The following is a 23,724-nucleotide window of genomic DNA, read 5'->3' as shown; positions in this document are numbered from 1 at the left end:
GCTGCCTGTGACAGGCTGCAGCACCGTGTGAAGGAAGCTGCTGTGTGAAGGCGTCATGACAGACCAACAGAACGGAGGATAAAGATCTCAGTAAAGTTTTCCTGAGAGTAAGACGTGCTTCTCTGCTTGTCCGCGGTGGATCTGGCTGCTGAGGACGACCGCGGTCGGTTATTAAAACAGTGAGACAGAGAGAGCAGGCGGTGTGACACTCCTCCACTCCAGATGAGCAGTCGGTCCCCCCGAGGGCCGAGCTTCTGTCTGACTCTCTGCTCCTCCACCGTCTTCTTTCTCTTCCCGCCTTATCTTCTTCCTCTCTTTCTCCTCCGCTTCCATCCCTTCCTCCTCGCTGTTTACCCTCCTCTCCACAACCTTACCTCGTCTGTCCCTCTCGTCTGTTCTGTCTCGTTGGGTTTTTACATTAAGCTTTATCATCTGAGTGAAAAGAAGCAATATTATAATTAACAGAGAATAAAAATAGCTTCTTATTCCCTCTGTTTTCTGTCCTACATTCTGCATTGTTTCTACATTTGATTTCACGCTTCAGTCCGGGGAGAATTACTTTTAAAATATTAATAAAACAGACAAAAGAAAATGTGGTGTTTCTGCTAATCCCAGTCTGAACACATTTCACATCCTTGCTGTCGTCTTCACGTCCTCTTTAACCAGGACCTGAGGACCTACTTTCTTCCCTTTCATATACTAACATGACTTCTTCCTTCTGTGTGATGCCTCTCCTCACATCCTCTCCGCCCGTCCACTCGTGTGTGTTGGACTAATTCGGTTACAATGCACTCTGTGTCTCAGCTGTCTGAAGGCGTTAAATCCTCACTAAATCCGTCTGGCCTTCTCCTTACGCATGTCTGAAGAATCAAGTGGCTCTAGTCGTTTAATTCGGGATGTGAGCGAGGCTTTTAAGTGGCTGCGCCTGAGCAGGTGTGTTTGAACGGCACGATGTCATCAGAGGTTGAGGCCTTACAAGACAGCGCCCCATCCATCACCGCAGACCACCGACGTAACCAGACGTCATGGTTTGGCTGACACACTTTCTCTATTGTAAAGAGTTACGTACAGCAATGTGAAGAAGAGCCTCGCCTCAATGTTTCTGGAACAAAAAGTCCATAAATCTTTAGGACAATTAACAATATCAACTTATTCTTCTGTCTGTTAACGATTAATTAGTCAGGGGAGCTTTGCTGAATATGCACTCGCTCTGCTTCACGCTCATTCTGTGCCGTTCGTTCCAACACTGGAGCTCTGTTTGCAAGAGAGTCGCCCCATAAATCAACACCCATTTAACTTCAGTGGCACAGACGATGGTTTGGATTTCAAAGGCAGAACCATTTAGAGACTGTCCCGCAAAAACTAAGAGAGCTGCTTGGAGCTTCATGCACGGCCTCTAGGCTCAAAAGATGCTCTCAAAAGTCCAAAAGAAGTCTTATCCTAACCACTTTTCCTCGACCTCGAGAGAAGACGTCATGATTTCAAGGAAAGGTGCGAGGAGAATTCAAAAGGAGTAACGTAAAGACGACAGCGGTGCTCGGGCAGATGCGACCGATGTCTCGTGGTTCTGCCGTGTAAAAAACTACCGAGGATGGACTACAAAGAGCGCATCTCTCGCCCGATGCTTTCTCTCCATGCTGTTTCATCATCGCGTGGACAATCTGACCTCGTTAAAATGTTGACGCCGTTTGAAGCAGCACGGCCCGTCAGGAGGAGCTGAAGTGTTCATCTCTCTGAACGTGACTTCAAACTTCAAAATAAATCCCTTATCTTACTGTATTTATGTTGCAGAATCGTGTTCTGTTTTGATATTTCTATTATTTCTATCTTATTCTTAATCTTTTGCCTTATTTGTATCACCGGTAATATTACTCTACACGTGTTCTGTCTCACTATGAGCTCGTAATGTGTGAAGCACAAAACTGCAGTCTAACTGTGCATCGGGCGGCGCGAATGACGCAACGCAAATTCCCGTGAGTTGAAAAATTTAACTTCCTCGACGAATTTGCGTCACGTGGTGTAGCAAAAGCCTATCAACATCGAGATTCTCCTGACGCCGTTGGTAACATGGAGATAAGCCCTGCTTCCTCTCCTCCATTCTAGAAGTGAAGGGCGAATATTCGCCTGTCATTTAAATGCAAATTTTGATCCAGCAGTAAAACTCGCACGAGTAACATGAGGCTAATATTTGCTTCGCATTCGGTGTGAACGCACAGTAACACACTCCACCGTCACAGATGATTAATCATTTATTTATTTATCATATTTATGACGAACAAAACAACATTCGTGTTTTAGTTATCATCCTGAACCTCATCAACGTCATCACAACAGAACACTTCGTAGAGGCACGTGGGTTTAATCTGTATTATCTTACAGTAGAGACACAAATACAGCCTGATTGATTGATTGATTGATTGATTGATTGGAGGTGGGTATTAAATAAAAGAGTAAAATAAGTTACCAAAGGTGAAGTGAATTGATTGTTTAAAAATCAATGTTTAATCCAGGCACGTTGGGATTTAAATCTAAATCTCGTCTCCTGTCATGTTGATGCATGTTTTCATGACCGACGAGAGGTGTGTCACCTTAAATGTTGCGGCCGCAAGGCATTGTGGGTCATTATTTTATCCTCTCCTTTGGTAAAGGACGGTCCTGTCATGAGTTATTCTTGTTTATTTGTATTTTTGGGTTCAGATAATATTTCCTGTTGGTCACTTTGTCTCTTGTTGTTGTGTTTAGTGTGTTCTGTGTTCTGGTCACGATTTAGTCGTGTTTAGTTCGTATTTCATTTGTGTTTCATCAGTCAGATCATTTCCTGTTTTACTTTGTCACCTTGCCTCTCGTGTTGGTCCACTTCCTGTCTTTGTTTGATGCCCTGCCCTGATTGTTTTCACCTGCCCCTTGTCTCACCTGTGTGTGATTAGCCTCACCTCCTAAGTTTATTTAGTCTCAGTGCTGGTCCATTGTGTTTGTCTTTGTGAAACCAGCGTATGTCTACCCTGATAAAACCTGCTCCTGGTTTCCTCATGTTATTATTATTATTGTACTGCCTTTTGGTTTTCCTTTTTTGTCTTTTGCTGGATTTAAGATTTTGTGTTTGCATTTTGCCTCAGTTAATTAAACTCTGTGCCATTTTCTGCACCTGGGCCCTTTACCTTTTTATTTTACCACAACCGTGACAGGTCCAGTTTTTCCTAAAGGAGATGATAAAGGAAGCAATGAAGCTCCTTTCCTTATAATTTACAGAACACTTAAAGACTTCTCGTTTCACTCCATTAGGAACCTTCACAACCAAAAAGCACCATTCGACCGCAGCCCACGTCTCATCCTTCTACCTGGCGTACAGGTTCTGCAGTTAACAGAACCAATCTTACCCAAGAGTTAAATATCGCTGTGACTCTTGAGAGCGTAATCTGGATGTTTGCAGCATCATTTAATATCTTGTTGGAGACATGGTTGAAAATCACAAAAAAAATCATATTGCAGTATTTTCTGGTTTTTATAGAAACATCCACAGACTTCTGAACACCTGTCCTGCACCGGGATCCACCTGTCGACTTGTTAAAACACAACTTTGAGCAGAGGTTCAGCGTCATGAGAAGCTTCGACTGTCTGAAACACACAGATCAGCTGGTGTTTACATGTATGTTTCACCCCTTCGTGTCCTTTTGACAGATCTGATGTCTGAGATCTTCAGCCGAGTGGAAAAGCACCAAACAGCCTCAGAGTTGGATTCATCTCGAAGCACCTCCCGAGCTGCCACTAAAGCCTGTTGGTGTGAAAAGAAGCATGAAAGCAGCTACTTACAGGATCTTCTTGTGGTGACGATGGCGACTGAAATCACACCGAACTTAACGTCTCACTCCGTCACATCCAAGTCACAGGAAGAAAGCAGCTCCGGCACTTTTACACTTGCAGTCAAGCAGAAGGTGTAACAAGCTGTTGAAACATTTATCTGATGCCTGAGCGAGCGCTCGTGGTCGTGAGCGAATCTTTGATCTCGCTCATTGTCAATCTGCGAGTTAACTAAACACATCTTAGCCCCAGTTTTTCTGTCAGCTGTTAGCAAACAGCTTTAGCTGCATTGCAACGTCTCTGGAGAGCAGCAGCATCTAAATCTGTTTCCAGCACGAGACGAGGAAAACAATATCTGCAGTTACATTTACGACCACTAATAGATGCTTAAACTACATTTAGTTTAGGGCGGCCTCTGAAGTCGGCCATTTAGCACTCTAAAAGTTGATTTTCTTTGGAGTGTTTGTGATGATTAGAGATTTAAAAGACGTTGACGTGTGAACGCAGCCACACAACACCAACAGGGTGAGTTTAACTTCAATGTCAGCAACACTTCAGTCGAAGCGGAGCCATTTTGGGAGAGGTGTTAATGTCCCTTGAGAGTAAAAACCCTTCACATGTTACAGGTGTCATTCGTGCTGCCGCAGCGAGGACTATCACCACCTCGCCATGAGACTCCCACGAGCCCCGGCGCCTGTCAGCGTGACAGACAACCTGCCGCTGATTGAGAGCGTTCAGAGGCTGCATCCTGAAGGGCATGAAATGTTTTGCCGAGTTGAAAATGAACCTCCTCGCTTCATTAAAGAGCGCAGGCAGGCGACCTGCCGTAACCATCCATCTGCACGGGAACTTGTTGTCGGTGTGGGGAGGATTTCTCTGACGCTGTCATCAATCTGTCAGATCGGCAGCAATCTGTTATTTTCTGTGTTAACTGTTGTAATCCTGCACTTGTTGTGTGTGTGTGTGTGTGTGTGCTCCTTCAACCTGCTTCATCTGCATCTATTTCAGGAAGCGCCGTCTCCCAGAACGTCTTTGACTACACGTACAATTAGAGGCAGGAAAACACTGAGACGTGCGCGTGCTGTTGCTGTATGATTTAGCATTTTTGGAGCCTGTTGAGTCTCATCAGACGAGCTGCTCCAACAACACAACGGGAGCAGGGGGTTGTTTTTTTACCTTGAACATTGTTTCCAACATAGCTGGTGGTGGATCGGCTAAAGTGCCATTAATTAAATTGCCGGATTACAGTCCAGGTTTGCACGACATTAACGGCCACTAGATATCGCATTAAAGCACCTGCAAATCAGGGATGCTGGATTAGCTGCGTGCAGAGCAGGCAGCCCGTACACAGAGGCTACAGCCGCAGGTTCGACTCCCGCCCTCGGCCCTTTGCATGTTACAACCCACTCTCTTCTGCCGATGTTCCTTAAAGACCCCCTCCAGTGAACATCAAGTGTTTAACCTTGTAAGCATCTCCATGTGGTGTTCTTCATGTGCTACAAGACATCAGGGACAACATCAGCATCATCTCCATGGCTGGGCCTGTCTGCTTTTAAACTGCAGTGTACCAAGGACAGGCTGAACAACACGTTTTCAGGTTGGCAGGTTTGTGACGTCACAAACCTAAGGAGCCAATCCCGTTAACGGACGGGGTGGCGCTATGCATATCATTATGTGTAACCTTTGGCAACCACTTCAGCGATGTGCGAGCCAGCTGTAACTGTCATCGTAATTTTTGCAAACTCACTACTGACTGCTAACGTTAGCGTTCCTGCTACTAATGACTACATTTCAAGCGTTTTGATTTCGCATTTGAAAATGTGCATAGTGGGAGGGGCCTATGCAGATTCAGTAATTTTTAATGAGGGAGAAGGAGGAGATGTATTTTGCAGTAAAAACATATCAGACACAATTTATTATTTCAAGCAGAGCATTTTATCAGTCTCAAAACATGACTGGAGCTGCTCTTTAAAAAGAAAGAGCTCCGACCAATCAGACAAAACAAACGGGTGTGTCTGCCACATCTCATCTCTACCAGAAACATTTGGATATTACTTTTCTAAAAATCTTTTCTAAAAGACTACATTGACAGAAACACAGAGTTTCTCCTTATTCAAACTACGTAGATGAACAAAATAAAACTCTTCTTTAAGTGGTCACTAAAAATAGAATAAATACATATTCAAGTCGTAGGAAGGCGAGGCTTTGCAGACAGTTGTGTTGGAACAACTGCTCAGATTAGAGTCATTTACCAAAGGGAGAGTGCTCAGAGTTAACTTATTTTCCTTTAAGGGAATATTTAAGAGGGAACTCTTCGTTGGTAGAAGAGAAAGCTGGAGAGTGAAAGGAAAGACGGGAGAGAGAGAGAGAGGGGAGGACATGCAGGAAAGGACTCCGAGCTGCAGCAGTGAGGAGGCGCAGTGGTACCAGGTGAGCTGCCGAGCGTCCCCAGAGTTTATTTTTAAACCTTCTGGATTAAAAAGTGAATTCATCTTCCTTCTCTCTTCACTCTTCCTTCCTAACCGCTCTGCAGCTGTGGAGCTGCTGACCTTTGCTGTCGGTGTTATCCTGTAAGTAGCCTCAATTTATCGATATCGACTGCTGACTGGAGGGGAAAGGTGCTTTACCTCACAGAATGAAGAGGTTCTTAAGGCGGGTTCGGGTGCACTCTCTCCCTCACTGACACGTGGACAGCAGAGGGAATGGACTGAACCTGAAGTTAATGACCAACACGCTGTCCCCCCTGAGCCATGCACGTCGTTCGAAGTGGTCATTCTGTGACATTTTCAGGGCATTTCAACAACAATTAGGCAAAACTAAATGAGGATCATGACCCCGAGAAGCATCGTCTTTGCAGCTGCTTCCTCACAATAAGTTCAGCGTGAGGCCTCAGTGCCGACATAGCTGCTTCTTAACTAGTGAAAGATGCAGCGCCTTGCTCAAGGGCATTCTGACATCATCCATTGAGCAGGGATTAAAAATCACTTGTGTGTCTGAGGCGTTTCCTGGACGTTCTCTTAACGGAGCCACCGCACAAACAGCCCGTCATGCTCGTATTCAGCATCCCTCCTGAGGGAAAGAATGTGCGAGCGTTAAACAGTAAATTCTAACACGAATCTCCAGAGCCAGTCGAGCGGCAGGTCAGCAGACAGCTCCTGTAACCCTGACAGCTGAAACGAGGGGAACCTGAAGCCTCTGCAGCGTTCCCAGAGGAGGCCGTGCCAAAGAGCAGCAGCAGTCAATCAAACATGGAGTTAAAAGTTTCACTTCTCGTCTCGTTTTCCCTCCACACGCCTGAAGTCCCTCGGGGTAGGAGGGCAAATTGTCCAAAAATTTAAATATCATGAAAGCTTGGGTGGTTCCAGTACAGTATGTACATGCTTCATGGTGCACATGACCGCCCATGTTACCCTGAGGAGTGAGGCCGAGCTGAAGAACCAATCAGCAGTTACTGTCAGGTGTCAGGTACAAAGTCAATGTGTAAAACGAAAGCAACACAAACGATATTCAACCTCATGATCACAATATTCACCATCAGCCGTCTGAATCTGAGATAACATGAACATAGAAAAGCAGGTTTCCATCACTAGTATGAAAAAACTCACTTTGTCACTGCATCACTTTGGTGTCCCACGCAGACACACAAGTTATCATCTGTTCTGTATCTCAGCATCAGTTAAAAGGTCTGTATGTAACACCTGGTTAACATTAAACGCCTGATTAGTCAGAGTTAGGTACAAAAAATACTTTAGTTTCAAGGCACCCTTTAATGTCTGTTTTCTTCCTTTCTAACAATAAGGTCTGTTTAAAGGTATCATTTTGTTTCTGCTCTCTTCCAAACACCTGTTAAGATATCTTTGAAGGTACCCTTTGTTTAAGTGATGTATTTCTTCCTTACATATTAAAAGGTCCTTTTCAAAGGACCCTGTAGCATCTATTCTCTTTGTTTTACCCTAAAGGGTCAGTTTTTTGTTTTTAAAGACCCCTTTATGTTTGTTTCAAATGACCCTTCAGCGCCTGCTTTAATGTTTGCTTTTTCTTTCCAACATGTTAAGGTACACTAAAGCAGCTGTTTTCTTCCTTTCACACAATTAATAAGGTCTGTTTCAAGAGTTTTAGAGTTCTATTTCTTCCTTTCTAACACATATTCAGGTCTTTTATAAGGCCTTCAGTTCCTGTATTCTTCCTTAATAACACATATGTTTTAATGTCTGTTTTCCACGGTGGCCCTGAAGTGCAAATTACAAAGGCAAACTGGAAAAAAAAATGGCATTAACCTTCCGGACCAAGGACGGACCAATCAGCAACGTTTCATGTCGCCCGAGGGTACCTACCTTTTCCGGTTTGGTTAATGTCGTTGTGTTTTCTGATTTGCTGTTGTGTTTTCTGATTTGCCGTTGTGATTTGCTCTTCAGGGCCACCGTAGTTTTCTTCCTTTCTAATGCGTTTTTAAGGTTCTTTCCAAGGTATCGTCCAGCGCCTGTTTTCTTCCTTTGTAATGAGTGTTTATGTCTTTTTCAAGGGACCTTTAAGTAAGTAAGTATTCAGATTTGTTTTAAGGTACCCTTAAGGGTTTGTTTTTTTACTTTTAAAGACCTCTTTAGGTGTGTTTCAGGTACCACTTGTTTAATGTCCGTTTGTCTTTTAACCCAAGTAGACCACATTGCTCTTTTATACCGTCCCAGCTAACTGACATGCTGAGTGACCGTAGCATAACTTGATATAGCTCTGGATTGGTCGAGTTGGGCATCACTGATGTCGGACAGTTCATGTCTTTCAAAGGTACAAAGAGTGCATGAGAACAGCCTGCAGTAGCACGATGTGGAGTCTCACCTGTTAAACAGCACTACAGAAACAGATGAGCTGCTTTGAGGCCAGGATGACTCAGCTCTCTGGGTCTGCTCTGAATGTGATCCCATCATTAGAGCCGCCTGCCTCTATTTACCTTTCAGCGCCGCTCTGCTGTTTGCTCGCTCGCTCGCTCCGCTGTGTGTCAGACGCTGCGAGAATGACATCAACATTCAAAGTCACCCTCTGTCGCCTCCTCCCCCCCTCCCTTCCTCTCACCTGATTCTGTCTGGCACTCGGTGGGTCTGGTTGCCGTCGCTCTGGCAGTTACCGGCGTACTGTGACCGGCTGGTGGCCCCCTGGTCCCTCCGCAGAGCCATGGCCCCGTGGGTGAGCACAGAGACGCCTTTGGCAATGCGCCTGCAGGATTAGGGAGAGAACAAATGAGACGGAGACACTGGGACATTTTCAAAGGTCTTTTTTTCTGACACTGCTGAGGTCCAGGGAAACTCAGGAGAGAGAGGCTGTCTGGGTGGGGGACTGACTGCATGAATAAGAACATACAATGAAAATGCAACAGCCCTGAACAGGAGGACTCGTCTGCTCTGACCCTTCAGGCTGAAGTGGGCTACATTTTAAAGAACTCTGATCTTTGCAGTTTGAATCATGTGGGTCTTCAAGTATATAAGAAGTCATTACACATTCACCGACTGCAGAATTTTACAATTTCTATAAATTATGTTCTGGTGTTGGTTGTGTTGCACGTCACTGCACGCAGGAGGAGTCTCTTCATCATCTCCAAACTGGCTTCATTAGCATCTTCTTCCTTTAGTCGAAGCTTTTGTTTAAACCATCAGAGAAAAGCTAAATTAAGACATACGAGCGTGCTGACAGGATTTATGCTTGTTGTCGAGCTGGCAGGTAAAAATGAACAACCACACTGATCTCACTTCTGTGTGATTGACAGATTGGTACTGGGCATGTTGCGCCTGGCTTAGCACAAAGACCCGAAACAGTTGGCTGACAGAACGTAGACTTTCCAAAGCCCTCTTATTATTTGCAGGTTCGTCTCACCTACAGTACTACGGTATCAGCCATGGCCGTGCAGGCAGTGCAGAGGACGAGATCGGCGGTGCTGTGCGCATTCACGGATTTCGGAGAAGACGTTGTGTACCGTAACCACGTACACATGAACCGGAAACAGACTTTGAGGCGCGTTCCTGGGAAGTGCGTGAGTGCTTAGTGCTGTCCCGCTGTCCCGCTGTCAGATCACGGATGCGGACTTTCCGTGAGTCTGCATTTCTGCAGACTTTACTGTGGGACTTACCCAGAGTTCATAGCGAACTTGGTAACGTATCTGAACGTGATTATCCAGCCCCCCCCCCCCCCCCCAACTAAATTTAAACAAATGTTTGTACATTAAAGTAGTATTCAATAAAGTTTGAACAAATGTAAACAATGCGAGCGTGGATGGTGACGGGAACCACAAATATGTTTACCTGTAAGTGACAACAATTAACTATTCGCAAATGATGAACATTAATGCCTTTCTGACTTTTGATTGTTAAATAAAGCGTATCTTATCTTATCTCACGCACTGCACGCATGACGCCATTAAAGTCTGTGCGTGTTTAGTGATCAGGCTTTAGGGTGGAGATTGGGATTGGGCAGAACCGTGCCCGAGCACGGTACACGGTGTTCACACTAATCAAACGAACCGGACTTTGGGGTCAAGTGTACTCGGATCCGAGCCCGGGTCCCGAATGTGAAAGCTACCTGCATGTTCCTGTCATGGCAGGTTGGATGGTTTACCTGAGAAGAAGAGGCTCTATGTGTCATATGATGAAGGTGAGATTGAAAAGTCGTTCTAAGATTATTTATGGCCGACACTTACATAACAAAATGTTAATGTATGCACAAAGTTGTGTTCTTGTCTCACTCTGCTTTCACCTCCGCCTACTGCAGTATTTTTGGTGACTAAGTGGGCTTTGAATTTGTTATTGCATGACACATTAAGTGAAACATTTAACTAAATAAAGCAAGTTCTTTAAACTCTTACAGAGCTGTCAACTCATCTTTAAAGCAGAAAGTATCACAAGGACAAATCCACCCTCGACATGTATTTTCACCGTGTGGAGCGAGCTGCAGGAAACAGTGCTGGCTTTAAGGTATTACTAGTTAATAGAGTAAGATATAAAGGGCACCTTGTACACCTGTATGGATGTGATTGGATGTGAGCAGTCAGCTGGTTGCGGAGCAGCCGATAAATGAGTCACTGACGGTGAATCATGAATGAAGCAGCTGCTGCCTCTAAAATATTGCAGGCACGACTTCAGTACATCGCGGAACATCCTGTTTCTAAATGAATTCATGCATCAGTATCTCCCATTCCAATAAACTAAATGTACCACCGTCTGTCTGCCTGCCTGTCTGCCTGTCTGCCTCAAGACAACTTAATAATACATCTGACTCTGATCTGCAGGAAGCGATCACAGAAACAGGACGATATTTAAAAGGCGCTGCTCTTTAATGTGGCGGTAAAGTCGACTTGGATCTGTTGTTCAGTGCATAAAAACAACGCGTAACACCTCTTGTGTCTTATTTTAAATGTTGCTTAGAAAGTTTTATCGTGTTATATAAATATTTGAGACCAACAGCAGGTTCTTGCTTCCTCCAGCCTCGCAGGGATCTCTCTAATGATCCTAAACTCATGAAGAATTCGATGTCTTACTTCTATAATTCAGCGCATTACATCTTCAAACACGCGAGCGGGGGATGGGATTGACGGGAGGAGAGTTCACGAGCGCTCTGCCACAGAAAGGATGCCTGTGAGAACGGGGAGCTTCCTCCTCACGGTGTCTCAGGCGGAGGAAGCAGCAGGTTCTCTGCTGCACGTGCGCTGTCGCTTTAAAAGACTGCTGTTACAGTACATGTGATGAGTTAACTCTGCGCTCCGCGGGAAGCGGCAGTAATGAGATATTAATGAAAATCTTCTCTTGCATGTCATGATATGTTGAATCAGTTAATGATTGCTTGAAGGAGCTGTTAGCGGTGCAGTGGGGGAAGACTCCGCTCCCGTCACAGCGAGCGGCCATTTCTTTCATGTGTTCGCAACATATGACAGAAACAGCCTCGTCCACATCATACGCAGCATCTTGTTTCAGTGTCTACAAAATGAAGTATATGTTTCTTCTTATGAGTACAGATCAATATTAGTGACGTTATTTATTTAAGCCTTTATTTTCAGGTACATGCATGGATTGTCTTTGTGTCAGTGTGTCAATGCAACAGATTTATTTTTAGTCCCTCTGTTGTATTAATATTTAACAAGTATTGTTCTCTTATGTCTCAGTATCTCTGACACTGTTTGGTGTCTTATCTGTTTCCTGCACATTTTTAACGACTTGAATTGTTGTATTTTGCTAGCTTAGATGTTGAAAACCAACAGGTTCCGATAGAGAGGAGAGCAGAGAGCAGAATTAAACCGGAGTCAAACTGCTCGTGTGTGAACTCGGGCTGCCAATCGATTAAAATATTTAATCGTGATTAATCACACATTAATCGCACATTTTTTAGCTGTTGTAAATGCACCTTAAAGAGATATTTTTCAAGTTTTCAATCCTCTCATCAACATGGGAAATGTATGTTTATTATAACTGCAACATTCCAAAACAAAGACAAACACTGTCCAGAATGTTCTACAGAATAACCTCAAAGGTACTGCGCGCGCAAACAATCTGCTGAAAGCACAACACGGCAACCTGAAGCCCAACGAGCAGCAACAGACGGCATGTTGACCTGAATGTAACATTCCTCAGTCATAAGTCACTCAGTCTGCAGCAGGAGATGAAATAACGTCATGTTAGTCATTTGTCACGACCTGGAGCTCTCTGCTTCAGCTGTGTGCTCGGCCAGCAAGTGGTATATAAGACTCCACGTGCTCCGGTGGTAACTCCGTTCACATCGACAGTAAATACAAATAACTTTAGTCTCGATCAGAGGACCATCGAGCAGAGCTTTGAGGCTGAACTTTTCTTTATCCATTTCCGCACACGGAGGTTTGTTTCTGCTCGCCATCCACAACATTACAGCTGCATTGCTTCCTGATTTCACAAACTACGGGACGGGCGGAAGGTCATAATAACAGAATGCGCGTGCGTTAAAAACAATAGCGGCGTTAAAGGGAATGTGCGTTAACTCGTTATTATCGCAGCCTTAATGTGAACATGTTCTGAAATTCACATAAACACTGAGAGAAGCTGAAACACGTCCGCATTCTTCTGCTGCTGTGCGTCCTGAGAGTCTTACCTGCACAGCTGCAGGTTTTGAAGGGTTCGTTTTTTTTGGTAACTTCCCGACTGACATACTCAGAAACTATTTGAGTGAAGCACATTTTGTTCAAGAGTCCTTTGCAGCCCTCCACTGTGCTCTACGACACTGTAGATGGTGCGTTTAGGTGATCACCTCTTTACTGGTGATTTGTACCATTCTAGACTGTTTATAATGTGTATTTTTCTGATAGTGGCCATAAAACCCTCTGCAAACGTTGCACGGAAAAATACCTTGATGTAGCAACGAGAGGGGTTAGACACAGGCTGCTTCAGCTGCTGCTGCGGAGCTAGCAAACAGCGAGGACGACAAGGCTTCCTGGAGCCCGCACACCGACTGACGTGGGAATTTTAAGACATTAAGGTAAAGAAGATGTGGACTTTTCACGTAGTTCTCAATTGACACTTTGTCTACAAGCTTAAAGCATAAATCCTCTTTGTCCTGCGTTACTGAACTCAAAGATCCTTCCTCACCCTCTCTCTGTTTCATGACCGAGGTGGTTTAACAGATAAAATCAATACAGGCTTCCACCTTTCACCTGGATTCACTTGGTTAGTCTTTATAGATCAGATTAGATGAACATTTAATGATCCCTGTGGTGAAATCAGGTCATCCTGCAGCAGCGAACGCATCACGGACAGAGCAGGTGGTCGTTGACTGTGCGCCTCTGTGTGATGCTGCAGGAAACATAGAAACACGGAGGTGTGCGGAGTGTGTTTTATTTCTCAGGCATGAAAAGAGAAGATTTACTTTCTCACTGATCCTCATGTATTTTTAAAAACAGAAGGTTGGTTTGCAGGAGCTTCAAGGCGCAGCGCTGCAGAACTCACTTAACACATGTAAATTATACTTTCAACTGAGAGGAGAGAAACTGCAGCACTGGAGCTGCATGGATTCAAGAAGTAGTAATAAACATCCTGTAGGGTTTATGGAGCATCTTGTGCTGTGTGGACATATTTTAAAAATGCACTCTTTTACTAATAATGAGGTTTAAATGTTCTGACTCATGTTTGTCCTTCGGGTTTATTACGACACGTTCACGTTTAATTTGAGGGGAAAGGTATCTGCAAAGAGACAAACACGACTGAACACAGTCAAAGTTACGAGACGTGAAGTTCAATATTTATCAAACAGAAAACACCTTTGATTCAGAACGCTGAGGGAGGTTTATGGCTGGAGCCCTACTGGGTCTGGTAGCTGTTAGCTGTTAGCTGGTGTTCACAGCCTTCAGATGAATTAAAAAACTTGAGGGTTTATTCTTGAGTTTGGGAACTTCTATGTGTAAACTCAAGGTTCCCTTACTCACAGATTCCTGAAGGCCAAAACAAACTATCGAAGAGAACCTGGACTTTAGAAGTTTTACCACAGATACACGAGCTGATAAATTGTTGATGAGAGGTTCGACTCGAGTTTGTGTGAGTCACTCACTAAAGAGAGTCAGGTTTCCGAATCACTTGAGTCAGTTACCCAGAGCTTGAATCCCCACCAGCCCAAGCGTCCATAGAGCATGAGCACTAGACTTCAGTCGCCACTCGGGCTAACTTCTGCTTAGCGCTCCGCTAACATTAAGGGAGATAAAATTTAATCGTGCAGCTCTTCCAGACATTCTGACTGTTTTTGGACATTCATCATTCATTCCTGATAGTAACATGAGTATATTTCGCTGGTTTGTGACGCTCGTTTTCCCATGATTGCGTGTGGAAATAGTGCTTCTCTGTGCCCTGCCGTGTTGGGAGAGCAAAGACTGAGCGAGTGAGGGACATGTGCCCCTGTCCCACCGAAATTAGCATGTTGACCCGGGTTCTTCAGACCCGGGAAGATTGTCTCTTTTCCCACTGCCAGTGAAGTATACTCCTCTCGGTCTCTTCTCTCGGCGGTGACAAATTTGGAACAATGTTCGAGCGCTGCTCGGACGGAGACGGGCGATGGAACATAGCATCGCGCCAGAAAGGGGGCGGAGATTAGCATGTTGATCGGAGCCGAAGCGATAATTACCCGGGTCTACTGCAGAGCCATTTGACCCGGGTCTGCCTTTCCCACTAAGCAAAAAAGCCGGTTTTAGCAGGTTTTTTGACCAGAGTGAAAGCAGCTTTAGTGAGTGATTCAGTGAGTTATTCAGTGAGTGATTCGTGTAACTCAGGTCAGACCTTCAGCTCAGGCAAGGGAGCGAGCTCCAGGCGCCGGACTGTGGGAGCGAGTACCGAGATGAAACAATCCGAAGAGGTTGTTCTTCTCACGGGGCGGGCGAGGCTCATAAGGTGGGCTCGCCTCAGATTCGTAGCTTGCAGTGGCTGGTAGCGGGCAGGAGGGGTGAGTCAGTGAACGAGTTCGTGGAGATGAGGACTCGTGACTCCTGAACGACTTGCACATCAGATAAGGTAAGATAATCCTTTATTGATCCCCAGGGGGGGAATTCAGTATCACCTGTATGATGCTTTACAGGTTGTGATCAGTAATGACCGGTGACAGCCTCCAGGTCTGAAAGGTGCCTTAAAGCTGCATTCTTTCCAAAGGTCAGCAGGGGGCGACTCGTCTGGATTAATGAGGAGGTCAGATTCTATAATAGGCTGTGAGAAAAATGAGCCTGCTGCACACCTGATTTATTATCTGAGGATAATTTTCTAACGAGGTCATGGCCTCAGTTGGCTGTTACAAGACAACACAGCATGATGGTTGTGGTGGCGTTCAAGGGCGATGGAGGGTCAATCAAGCACTCCCGTGTAAAACAAACTTCATTTAAGTGACATCCACCTTAAGTCACGTACATAACATTACTCCATACATAATGTAACCTGCCGTGGGTTAAGGCTCTAATCTTGTAGGTCATACGGTAGGAACAAACGATCTGTGTGGCTGAATGGTGTCATAACTTGCTGCCCTTAAAGTTAGAGTCTCCCTGCGCTATTCTTTAAAGATTATTTTTTGCCTTCATTTGATAGGACAGCTGAGGAGAGGCAAGAACAGTTGGGAGGAGAGAGTGTGGGATGACATGCACCAAGATGACAGCATCCTTTGTGGACACTGTCTTGTAGCATATTGTTCTTGAAGTCCAGCGAAAAGCTACTTAGCCCCTACTATAGTCACTACCTGTGCTCTTCCTCCCTCACATTTTCTCATTGCACCTTGCAGCTATAATATCACTGCAGAACCAAAGGACGGCCCTCCTGTGCTTCTCTGTTTGGTAAAGAAGATATCATATGTAATGCATTCATCTCAAAGTGTTCTGGGAGCCCCAGAAGTGCATCAATGAAAAGAGAAAGCAGTCCCCACATATAATATCAGTGCCGCTCTTAAATAATGTATCATGAATCAGTAGTAGCCCTGTCAGAGTCCCACAGCTACTGAACCCTTGGAAGCCCTTCGGCTGTGCTCGTACCTGCGCGGCTCGTCCCTCCAGCCCTGCGGCCGGACGGCAAACAAAGCCTTCGGCAGCCCCTCCAGGCCCAAGCCGGACAGGGCCGGTCCCACGGCGAACCACATGTGACTGGGCCCGGCCTGACCCGCTGCCCAGGCTGCGCGGAAAATCAGCTCGGCCTCCTCCAGGGAGCAGTACAGCAGACGCACCTGCAGGAGGAGGGGGAGGAGGGAGAGAGTAAGAGATGTGTTTAGTATTGGAGGGAGGTTATCAGCAGAAGGGAAGCAAAGAAGAGGGAAGGAAAGGTAGAACGTAACAGATGGAAGGAGGGAGGGAAATAAACTAAGGAAATAAATGGACAAGGGGGGTTATAGTAATAATCGAAGATTTTCATGTAAATAAATGTCTGTTGAGTCACTATCTATCGCTGAATGAGTTAACACAATGATTGAGCCTGTGGCCCACTGATGGAAGCGTTTGCATTTGCAGTATTACAGACTGGGTGTCACAAGCGGCGCCCAGTTAGTGACGCGTTTTCCATCAGCCAGCAGTGGTTGGTCTGCCAGAGAGGGTAGGCGGAGCTAAGCGGCTGCTTTTCCGCTCTCTGCAAGTGTTGCGAGTAAACAGTAATCTACTATGGCTGAACAAACAAAGACAAGATGGATGACTACAGATACAACTCCAACAAGAAGTGAAAATCCAAAGAAGAAGAAACAAACTCGACGCTCAGATGAAGCAAACAGTCTGAAAAGGAAAGCGACCGTCAGCCAGGAAAATCAAGAGTTACAATCACAATAAAGGGAGCCAACTGTGGACGTCTGGTTATTTGGGATGTGTACTCCCGTTTATCGCCAACGGTGGTGCCAAAGAGAACGAAACTGAAATCTCAGAGGCGCTCAGAGCGTTTCCTCAAAACACGCGAGGCGCTCTGCAGCGAAAAAAGCAGCACGCAAAAAACTTCGCTCTCATTGAAAACAATGAAAGAAAGCCGCCAGCAGCTAAAACGTGTTCTCTCTGATCGGGCCCTAGAAGACAAAATTGGGAAGAGAAGATTAAAAAAAAAGGTGTTGAAGGAAAGGTGCAAAAAAAGGTAAAAGACCAAGGTAAAGAAGGGCGGTGGGGAAAAACAGAATTGGGAAACCAAGGAATACAAGAAAGAAGAGATAGAGGAAGGAGGGAGAAAACAGAAACAAATTGAGGAAATAAAGAGGGGATTAAGAGGGAGAGAGAAGGATGAATCACACAAAGGAAAGGAGGGAAGAAGAAACAATGACGTGAAAGAGACAGAAGAGGAGGAGGAAGGATAGAAATAAGGAGATAATAATTAATAGATAGTAGAGAAAGATGTTGTTAGAAAAGAAGGGGTGTGATAGAAGAAAGGTAAAGGAAGTGAACAGAAATGAACAGGGAGAAGAATAAATAATAAGGAGAGCAGCGAGAAGAAGGACAAAGGACAAAATTGGGAAGAGGAGATAAAAAAGGATTTGAAGAAAAGGTGCAAACAAAGGTGAAAGGCCAAGATGAAAGACAGTGGTGAGAAAAAAGAGAAATAGGAAACCAAGGAGACGGAGGAAGGATGAGGAGTAACAGGTTAAAAAGCAGAGTGGTAGGAAGGGAAGAAGAGGAACCCCGTCCTCCTCCTCCCCTGGTTCCCGTTGTTGTCCCATAATGTCCCTTCATGTTTCCTTTACAGTTATGGATGATATTCATTTATGTGTCACAACACTTTTACATTAATGCTCCTTTTGTTGCTTATTTTTTTAAACGCGCTGAGCTGAAAAATGGAGCCTCTCGGCCGGCTTGCATTTCGCCTTCATACATTATTAAAGAGAGAGAAGTGAGCGGAGGGGAGGGGGGGATTAAAACGACAAAGTGAGAGTAAAAAAACACGGACCGAGAAGAGGGTGAGAAAAGGAACGACGCTGGATTAGTGTGTGTGTGTGTGTGTGTGTGTGTGTGTGTGTGAGTGTGTGTGGATGATGCTGAGGGTGCTTCACATGATTACTCAGAGGAAGTACTTGAAGAACAAATTGCGCCACATTTTTCTAAGACAATTGCGGAGGTTATAAAACTGGAATTAGTCAGATGCAGTACGTGGAAGGCTTTGCTAACACACACTGGAGTGTGTGTGTGTGTGTGGATTCTGTAATTGCTGCACGTTCTCCGCTGTTACTGGCGTCAGAGAGGACGGCGAGATGACGCCGATCCCGCCCACTCGGCTGACAGCAGATGGAATCAGGGTCGGCATGAGGTCCAAGCTAACGCTCAGTCCCTGTCAGCCGCGTCCTCTGAGCAGTCGGGTATATTTACCGCTTTACATATAGCGCTGCCATTTCTTGAGGCTGACGTGTGTCATGTATGAAATGAAGAGGATCCCGTCTGTCACACTCCTCGCCTCCTCTCATCCCTGGAAGCAGAAGGAGCAGAGTTCCAGCTTTCTGCCGTCCCGCACAAAGACGAGTAATTTGTTATAATTTGGTGTCATCAATCACTTTGCTCCAGCAGGTGTCTCATTCTTCAAACGTCCGACGTCTCATTTTGGAAGAAAACATTTCATTTAGATCCCGGTGGGTCTTCATCTTTTATCGTGACAGAGCGTAATCGCATCAACATCCAGGCTGAAATGAATAAAAGTCTCTCCTGAAAATACATCTGTTTATAAAGAAAGAAAGAGTTTCATGTTTTTCCCAATAATAGATATTTAATTTAACTTCACAGTGGAACATTCAGCTTTAATCCTTGACTGTGTCGTACTCGGATATCTTTACAGATCAAAGGTCTGTTATTAAACTTCACGCTTGGTCAGATTTTCAGCATAAGAACTGCAATTACGACAAAAAGTCTATAAATCATCAAGAACAAAAAGCCGAATACATTAAAAAGCTAATCAAACAACTTGAAGCTGCACGTTTTACAAACATTTATATTGACAAAGGTTCGGATGAGTTAACTCCCTGATGAGGTATCCATCCGGACAGGCTGAGCACCAGCCGGGATGTCGACATGGATATGTTCCCATTATTCTGAATGTTTGGGTGAAAGGGACGAGAACAACACGACGGGGAAATGTAAGCTGTGTGTGGAGGAGAAGTGCTCGTCAGCTGTGAAGAGCTCGACTTCAAATGTGAAGAAGCATCTGCAGCTAAACGCAGCTCCACGACACACTGAGAGCCTGTGTTGTATTGTTGTCATGGAAACAGCTCTGCCTAACACTGTATGCCTCTGCCTCTCACTGTCAGATTGTTAGCTTAATAAAGAGCTGTAAAGGTTATGCTGCGTCTGTCAGTTCTGTTATCAGGCTGCAGAGTCACAGATTACGAGCACTGACGGAAGAGTCAGTACATTCAGAGGTAGACGTACAGCAGGCTGCACGCCGTCCTGACAATATAACACACATGTGGAACGAGCATAGACTGTATAAATAATGGACGTAGTCTCACTGACGTCACCCATTGGTTTCTGAAGAAGTGCTTTGAAGCCCGAATTGCGCCGCCGCTGGGGGTCGCCGTATTGTTAATGCCAGAGCTGGCTAATCCAGAGCCGGGCAAAGAGGCGGAGCACGAGCGAGCTAAAGCCTATGGCTGAGCTCTATGGGCGGGCTGCATGAATCAGCCAGCTACAGTTATGAAGCTAGGCTATATGCTCCTCAGCGTAGCTAGCGGTTATTATCCATAGACTGTATAAACAATGAATGAGCTAGTTTGACTTTGCCAGGAGGAGATTCTGTTTGTGACGGTGACTGACTGCAGGTGTTTAGTCATCAGACTAAAGAAGTAGCGGACTTGCTGGGCGAGCGAGCGGCGAGCCGACACGTAACAGGAAACGTAAAATAACCGATCTGCTCATCACTACGGTCCGCTGTAATCTCTCCGGGGAAAAGCCAACAACTTCTGACTCCTGTTTACTGACCGACGATTAAATTAATGTTGGATAAACACTGAACAGGCTAACAAGCAGCTAAAGCAAGCACAGTATACCTTCTACTTAGTGCTAAAAATATATCAATACAGTAACACTAGCATGCTGTAAAAACTGTAATTTTCCCACCTGCTGTAATGTTATTTCTGTTGTCTGGAGGAACTGCAGTTTTCTGCACTTCCGCATTGGCTTCATTTTTCAACCCCGGAGGTTGCCGCAGTAACGTAATAAGTTACTTTTAAAAGTAACGTTACCCAACACTGGGAGCCCCCTGCAGCCAATCAGAATCAAGTACTCACCTAGACCATGGTTAGCTCTGATAAACACACTGTATGGCAACTCTAAGGTGAATATATTACAACAGTATTTACCTGCTAATGTTTTGTTGTGTCTGCTGGATGTTTACGCGGTGATAAATGGTGACAAAATATTAGTTTTCATTTTATTCTGCTGCCCACACACGTCCTGATTTTTGTTAATTTGACTAAAACTACTGTAACAACAAAGTCTGAATAAAACTGTACAAAAGTAACGTTGTGTAATGTAACTGAAGTGGTTCAGACATGTAGAAGGGAAACATCACGCCTGCTGTCTCGCTTGCAGTCACAACACTGATGCGATTCATCAGCTGATGGCTGCGGTATGCTAATAGGTGACAACATTGAAGTTAAATAAATGGCCCATGCAGCAGCGCCGCCTCCACGCTGCCTCTGATGCTCTGCATAAAAGACACGTAAGATTAATAATTCTGCATTAGCTGCGACACAGCGTTGTCAGGTCGGCGAGGCGTGTTTATGTTTTAATGCGACGGGCTCTCTGAGGGCACCAGAGGCTAATTTTAATTTCAGGTGTAAATGAAACACAGATTGTGCACTTCCAGATACACACTGTGAGATATGTCAGTGTGCAAAGAGAAGGAGGGAAGATGGAGAGACGGAGAGAGAGAGGGAGAGCAGTAAAGAAAAGGCTCAGCGGGACACTGCTCGCTCTGTCTGAATTATTCTCACATCACAGCACAGACCAGCCTGAACCAAATTTAATCAATGACTCCAACATCAAGAGTGTGTGTGTGTGTGCGAGGGGATTTCAGTGCACGGTTGTCCGATTCACAAATAGCGCTCATTTCTAAACCTGCACCATAATGCTGCAGATACGTGATGAGACAGGAACCTTTGGTTTTGCATCAAAGGTCTGAGCGTCACGGGAGGATTATGCAGAGAATTGGCATCCAACCCGCCGGCAGCATTTTAAAAGGGAACACTGGTGTGAACAACACGACGCAATGATAGGAACATGCAGTATTACTGTACAACGACAGGGCAGAGGAGGTCACTGGCAGCAGATCTGCTCTCCTGAAACCTGAGGAACCCACACAACACGAGTCAGAGGCGGGATTACAGGAAGTGGCTGATGTAAGAGAAGTGTCGCCATCGTTTACATTATTAATTTAAACTGAGCTTCTCCTGCTTTGACAAGACAAATGTCAGATATGAAAGGAGTCTATATGATTAGAAGGTTTCTAATTGGTTCAGACGTACTGGGCCTTTCTGTGTGGAGTCTGCATGTTCTCCCCGTGCATGCGTGGGTTCCCTCCAGGTACTCCGGCTTCCTCCCACAGTCCACAGACATGCTCGGTAAGTAAGTATGAAGGAGGTAAGGATTATATCGTTAGTTTTCCTCATAGTTTTCTTATATCCTGTTCCTAGAACATTTGAATTTTTGAACAGGTAAACTAATAATAATGACTCAGTATGTTTTTATTATACTTGACTTTAAGTTAAATATTTCCTGTTGAGGTGTAGAATCACCTATTTCATCCATTTTTCCGCACTGTCACTTTAAGAGAGCGCACCCTTTTATACCGTGTCCTGTCCTGTTGAGTTTTATATTATCCAGCAAAGACAATTCAGTGGATTAACCGACTTGTGACACCTGTGGAATAAAGTTTGTGTTTTCATAACTCTACGACGGGCGTCGAGTGGATTTATAAGACTGCAGCAGTTGGACACGTGTAAGCCGAGGCTACCAGCAAGGCTGCATTTTCTGCAGTAACAAAGTGAGTATGTAAAGTAAGGTCACAAAGTGCTTCACAAAAAAAGCACAATACAATAATCATAAAAGTGATCAAAAAATGAACAAAACACAGAACAGAAAAATGCAAATGTACAAAATTATGTTCAAAAGCCAAATTGGTCTTTAATTGCTTTTTAAAAGCATCAGTTGAAACTGCAAACAGTAGTTGGAAGAGTGTTCTTAAGTGTCGCAGCAACAGATTCAAAGGCGCGTTTACCTTTTGTCCTTGTTGTACACGAGGAACAACAAGTAGACCCTGGTCAGAGGACCTGAGGGATCAATGGAGAGATGGAGATAATGGATGGATGGTCGTTCAAGGGCCAAGTACTCACCACCACGTGTTTTAACTGTTGTTCGTAGTTGTTCGGGAGCTTTAAGGGGGCTGTTGATGACCTGATTTCTGCAGCTGGTGTTTCTCTTCAGGGTTGAAATAATGTAGCACTAGCTAACACTACATGGCCAGTGTTTAGCATCGCAGCTATGCTAACTGCTAACTATGATGTGGACAACAAAGCATTCTATAGCTGAAGACTCAGAGACCAATTAAAATGAATCATCTTCTGCTTCCTCCTCTGATTCTGACTGATGACTGACTGTCACACGTACCGTTGTTGTGAAAGGAGAGATGTCAATCAAAATGCGACCTGCCACGCCCACACGGCAGAACATTTCTGATTGTTATGAAGGGGTGTTTTTGCTCAATTGTTGTGGATGCTCAATGACAAGCTCAACTTTGATATCATGTATTTTTAACTGTTTTAACCAAAAGTTAGAGGCTTTAACTGTCTGCTAAAATCTGCTGCACCTTTACAGACTCATATAAAAAGATGTAAATGTGTACATCTCCACATCCAAAGCCCCGAGGCTTCATTCACTCCCTCACTACTCAGCCTTTCATGTCACTTTCATTACATTTCGTCATGTTCCCTCTGACCCCCACGCTATTGGCTTTCTTTCTCTCTTTCTCCTTATCGTGGACTTCATTTTGACAAAGGTCATTTACAATGGCGCGGTGATGTGAGGTACAAAGGAATAAAAGGGGTACGGTGAGAGAGAGAGAGAGAGAGAGGTGTGCAGCAGAGAGACAGAGGGGATATTGTTAATGTACAAAGATGTCGGTCGGGGAGACTGGAGAGAAAAGATCCCGCGGCACGCAGAAACTCCATCACACGTGTTAAACCACAGTAGATGTTCCTTTATTCTGGACCGTGCTATTTCTCTGCTTTTAAGTGTTAACAGGAATTAGGCAGAGAGCCTGTGTCTTCATTTCTAACCTTTGATGTTGTTAAAGGTCAGATAACATTTCCTGGAAATGGGTCACAGAGCTGCTAACAAAGATCGGATTATTACTGGGACGACTCAAAAAGCTCCCTGGTATGTGATCATCATGATTGGAGGACTGGCTGTCAGTCAAACTCCTCGCTATGGCAACACGCAACATCAAAGCCCCCAAAGAGAATCCT

The 23,724-nt window shown here is 44.8% G+C and overlaps 1 protein-coding gene across 1 annotated transcript in view; it reads right to left on the bottom strand.

Moving 5' to 3' along the window:
• The window catches only part of grin2da (glutamate receptor, ionotropic, N-methyl D-aspartate 2D, a), a 144,002-nt gene that overhangs the window by 104,112 nt on the left and 16,166 nt on the right, over window positions 1–23,724 (bottom strand). Inside the window, exons 6-7 of the mRNA XM_069681211.1 lie at window positions 16,292–16,479; window positions 8,866–9,006 (exon numbers count right to left, since the gene is read on the bottom strand). Coding sequence (XP_069537312.1) covers window positions 8,866–9,006; window positions 16,292–16,479 — 329 coding nt within the window. The remainder of the gene's footprint in view (window positions 1–8,865; window positions 9,007–16,291; window positions 16,480–23,724) is intronic.

The sequence above is a fragment of the Semicossyphus pulcher genome, unplaced genomic scaffold (genome assembly GCF_022749685.1).
Source record: "Semicossyphus pulcher isolate SPU_LCO1_2020_fin unplaced genomic scaffold, fSemPul1.0.p SCAF_5, whole genome shotgun sequence".
NCBI lineage: Eukaryota > Metazoa > Chordata > Actinopteri > Labriformes > Labridae > Semicossyphus > Semicossyphus pulcher.
The sequence above is the reverse complement of the archived record's forward strand: the minus strand, read 5'-3'. Positions and strand labels throughout refer to the sequence as shown.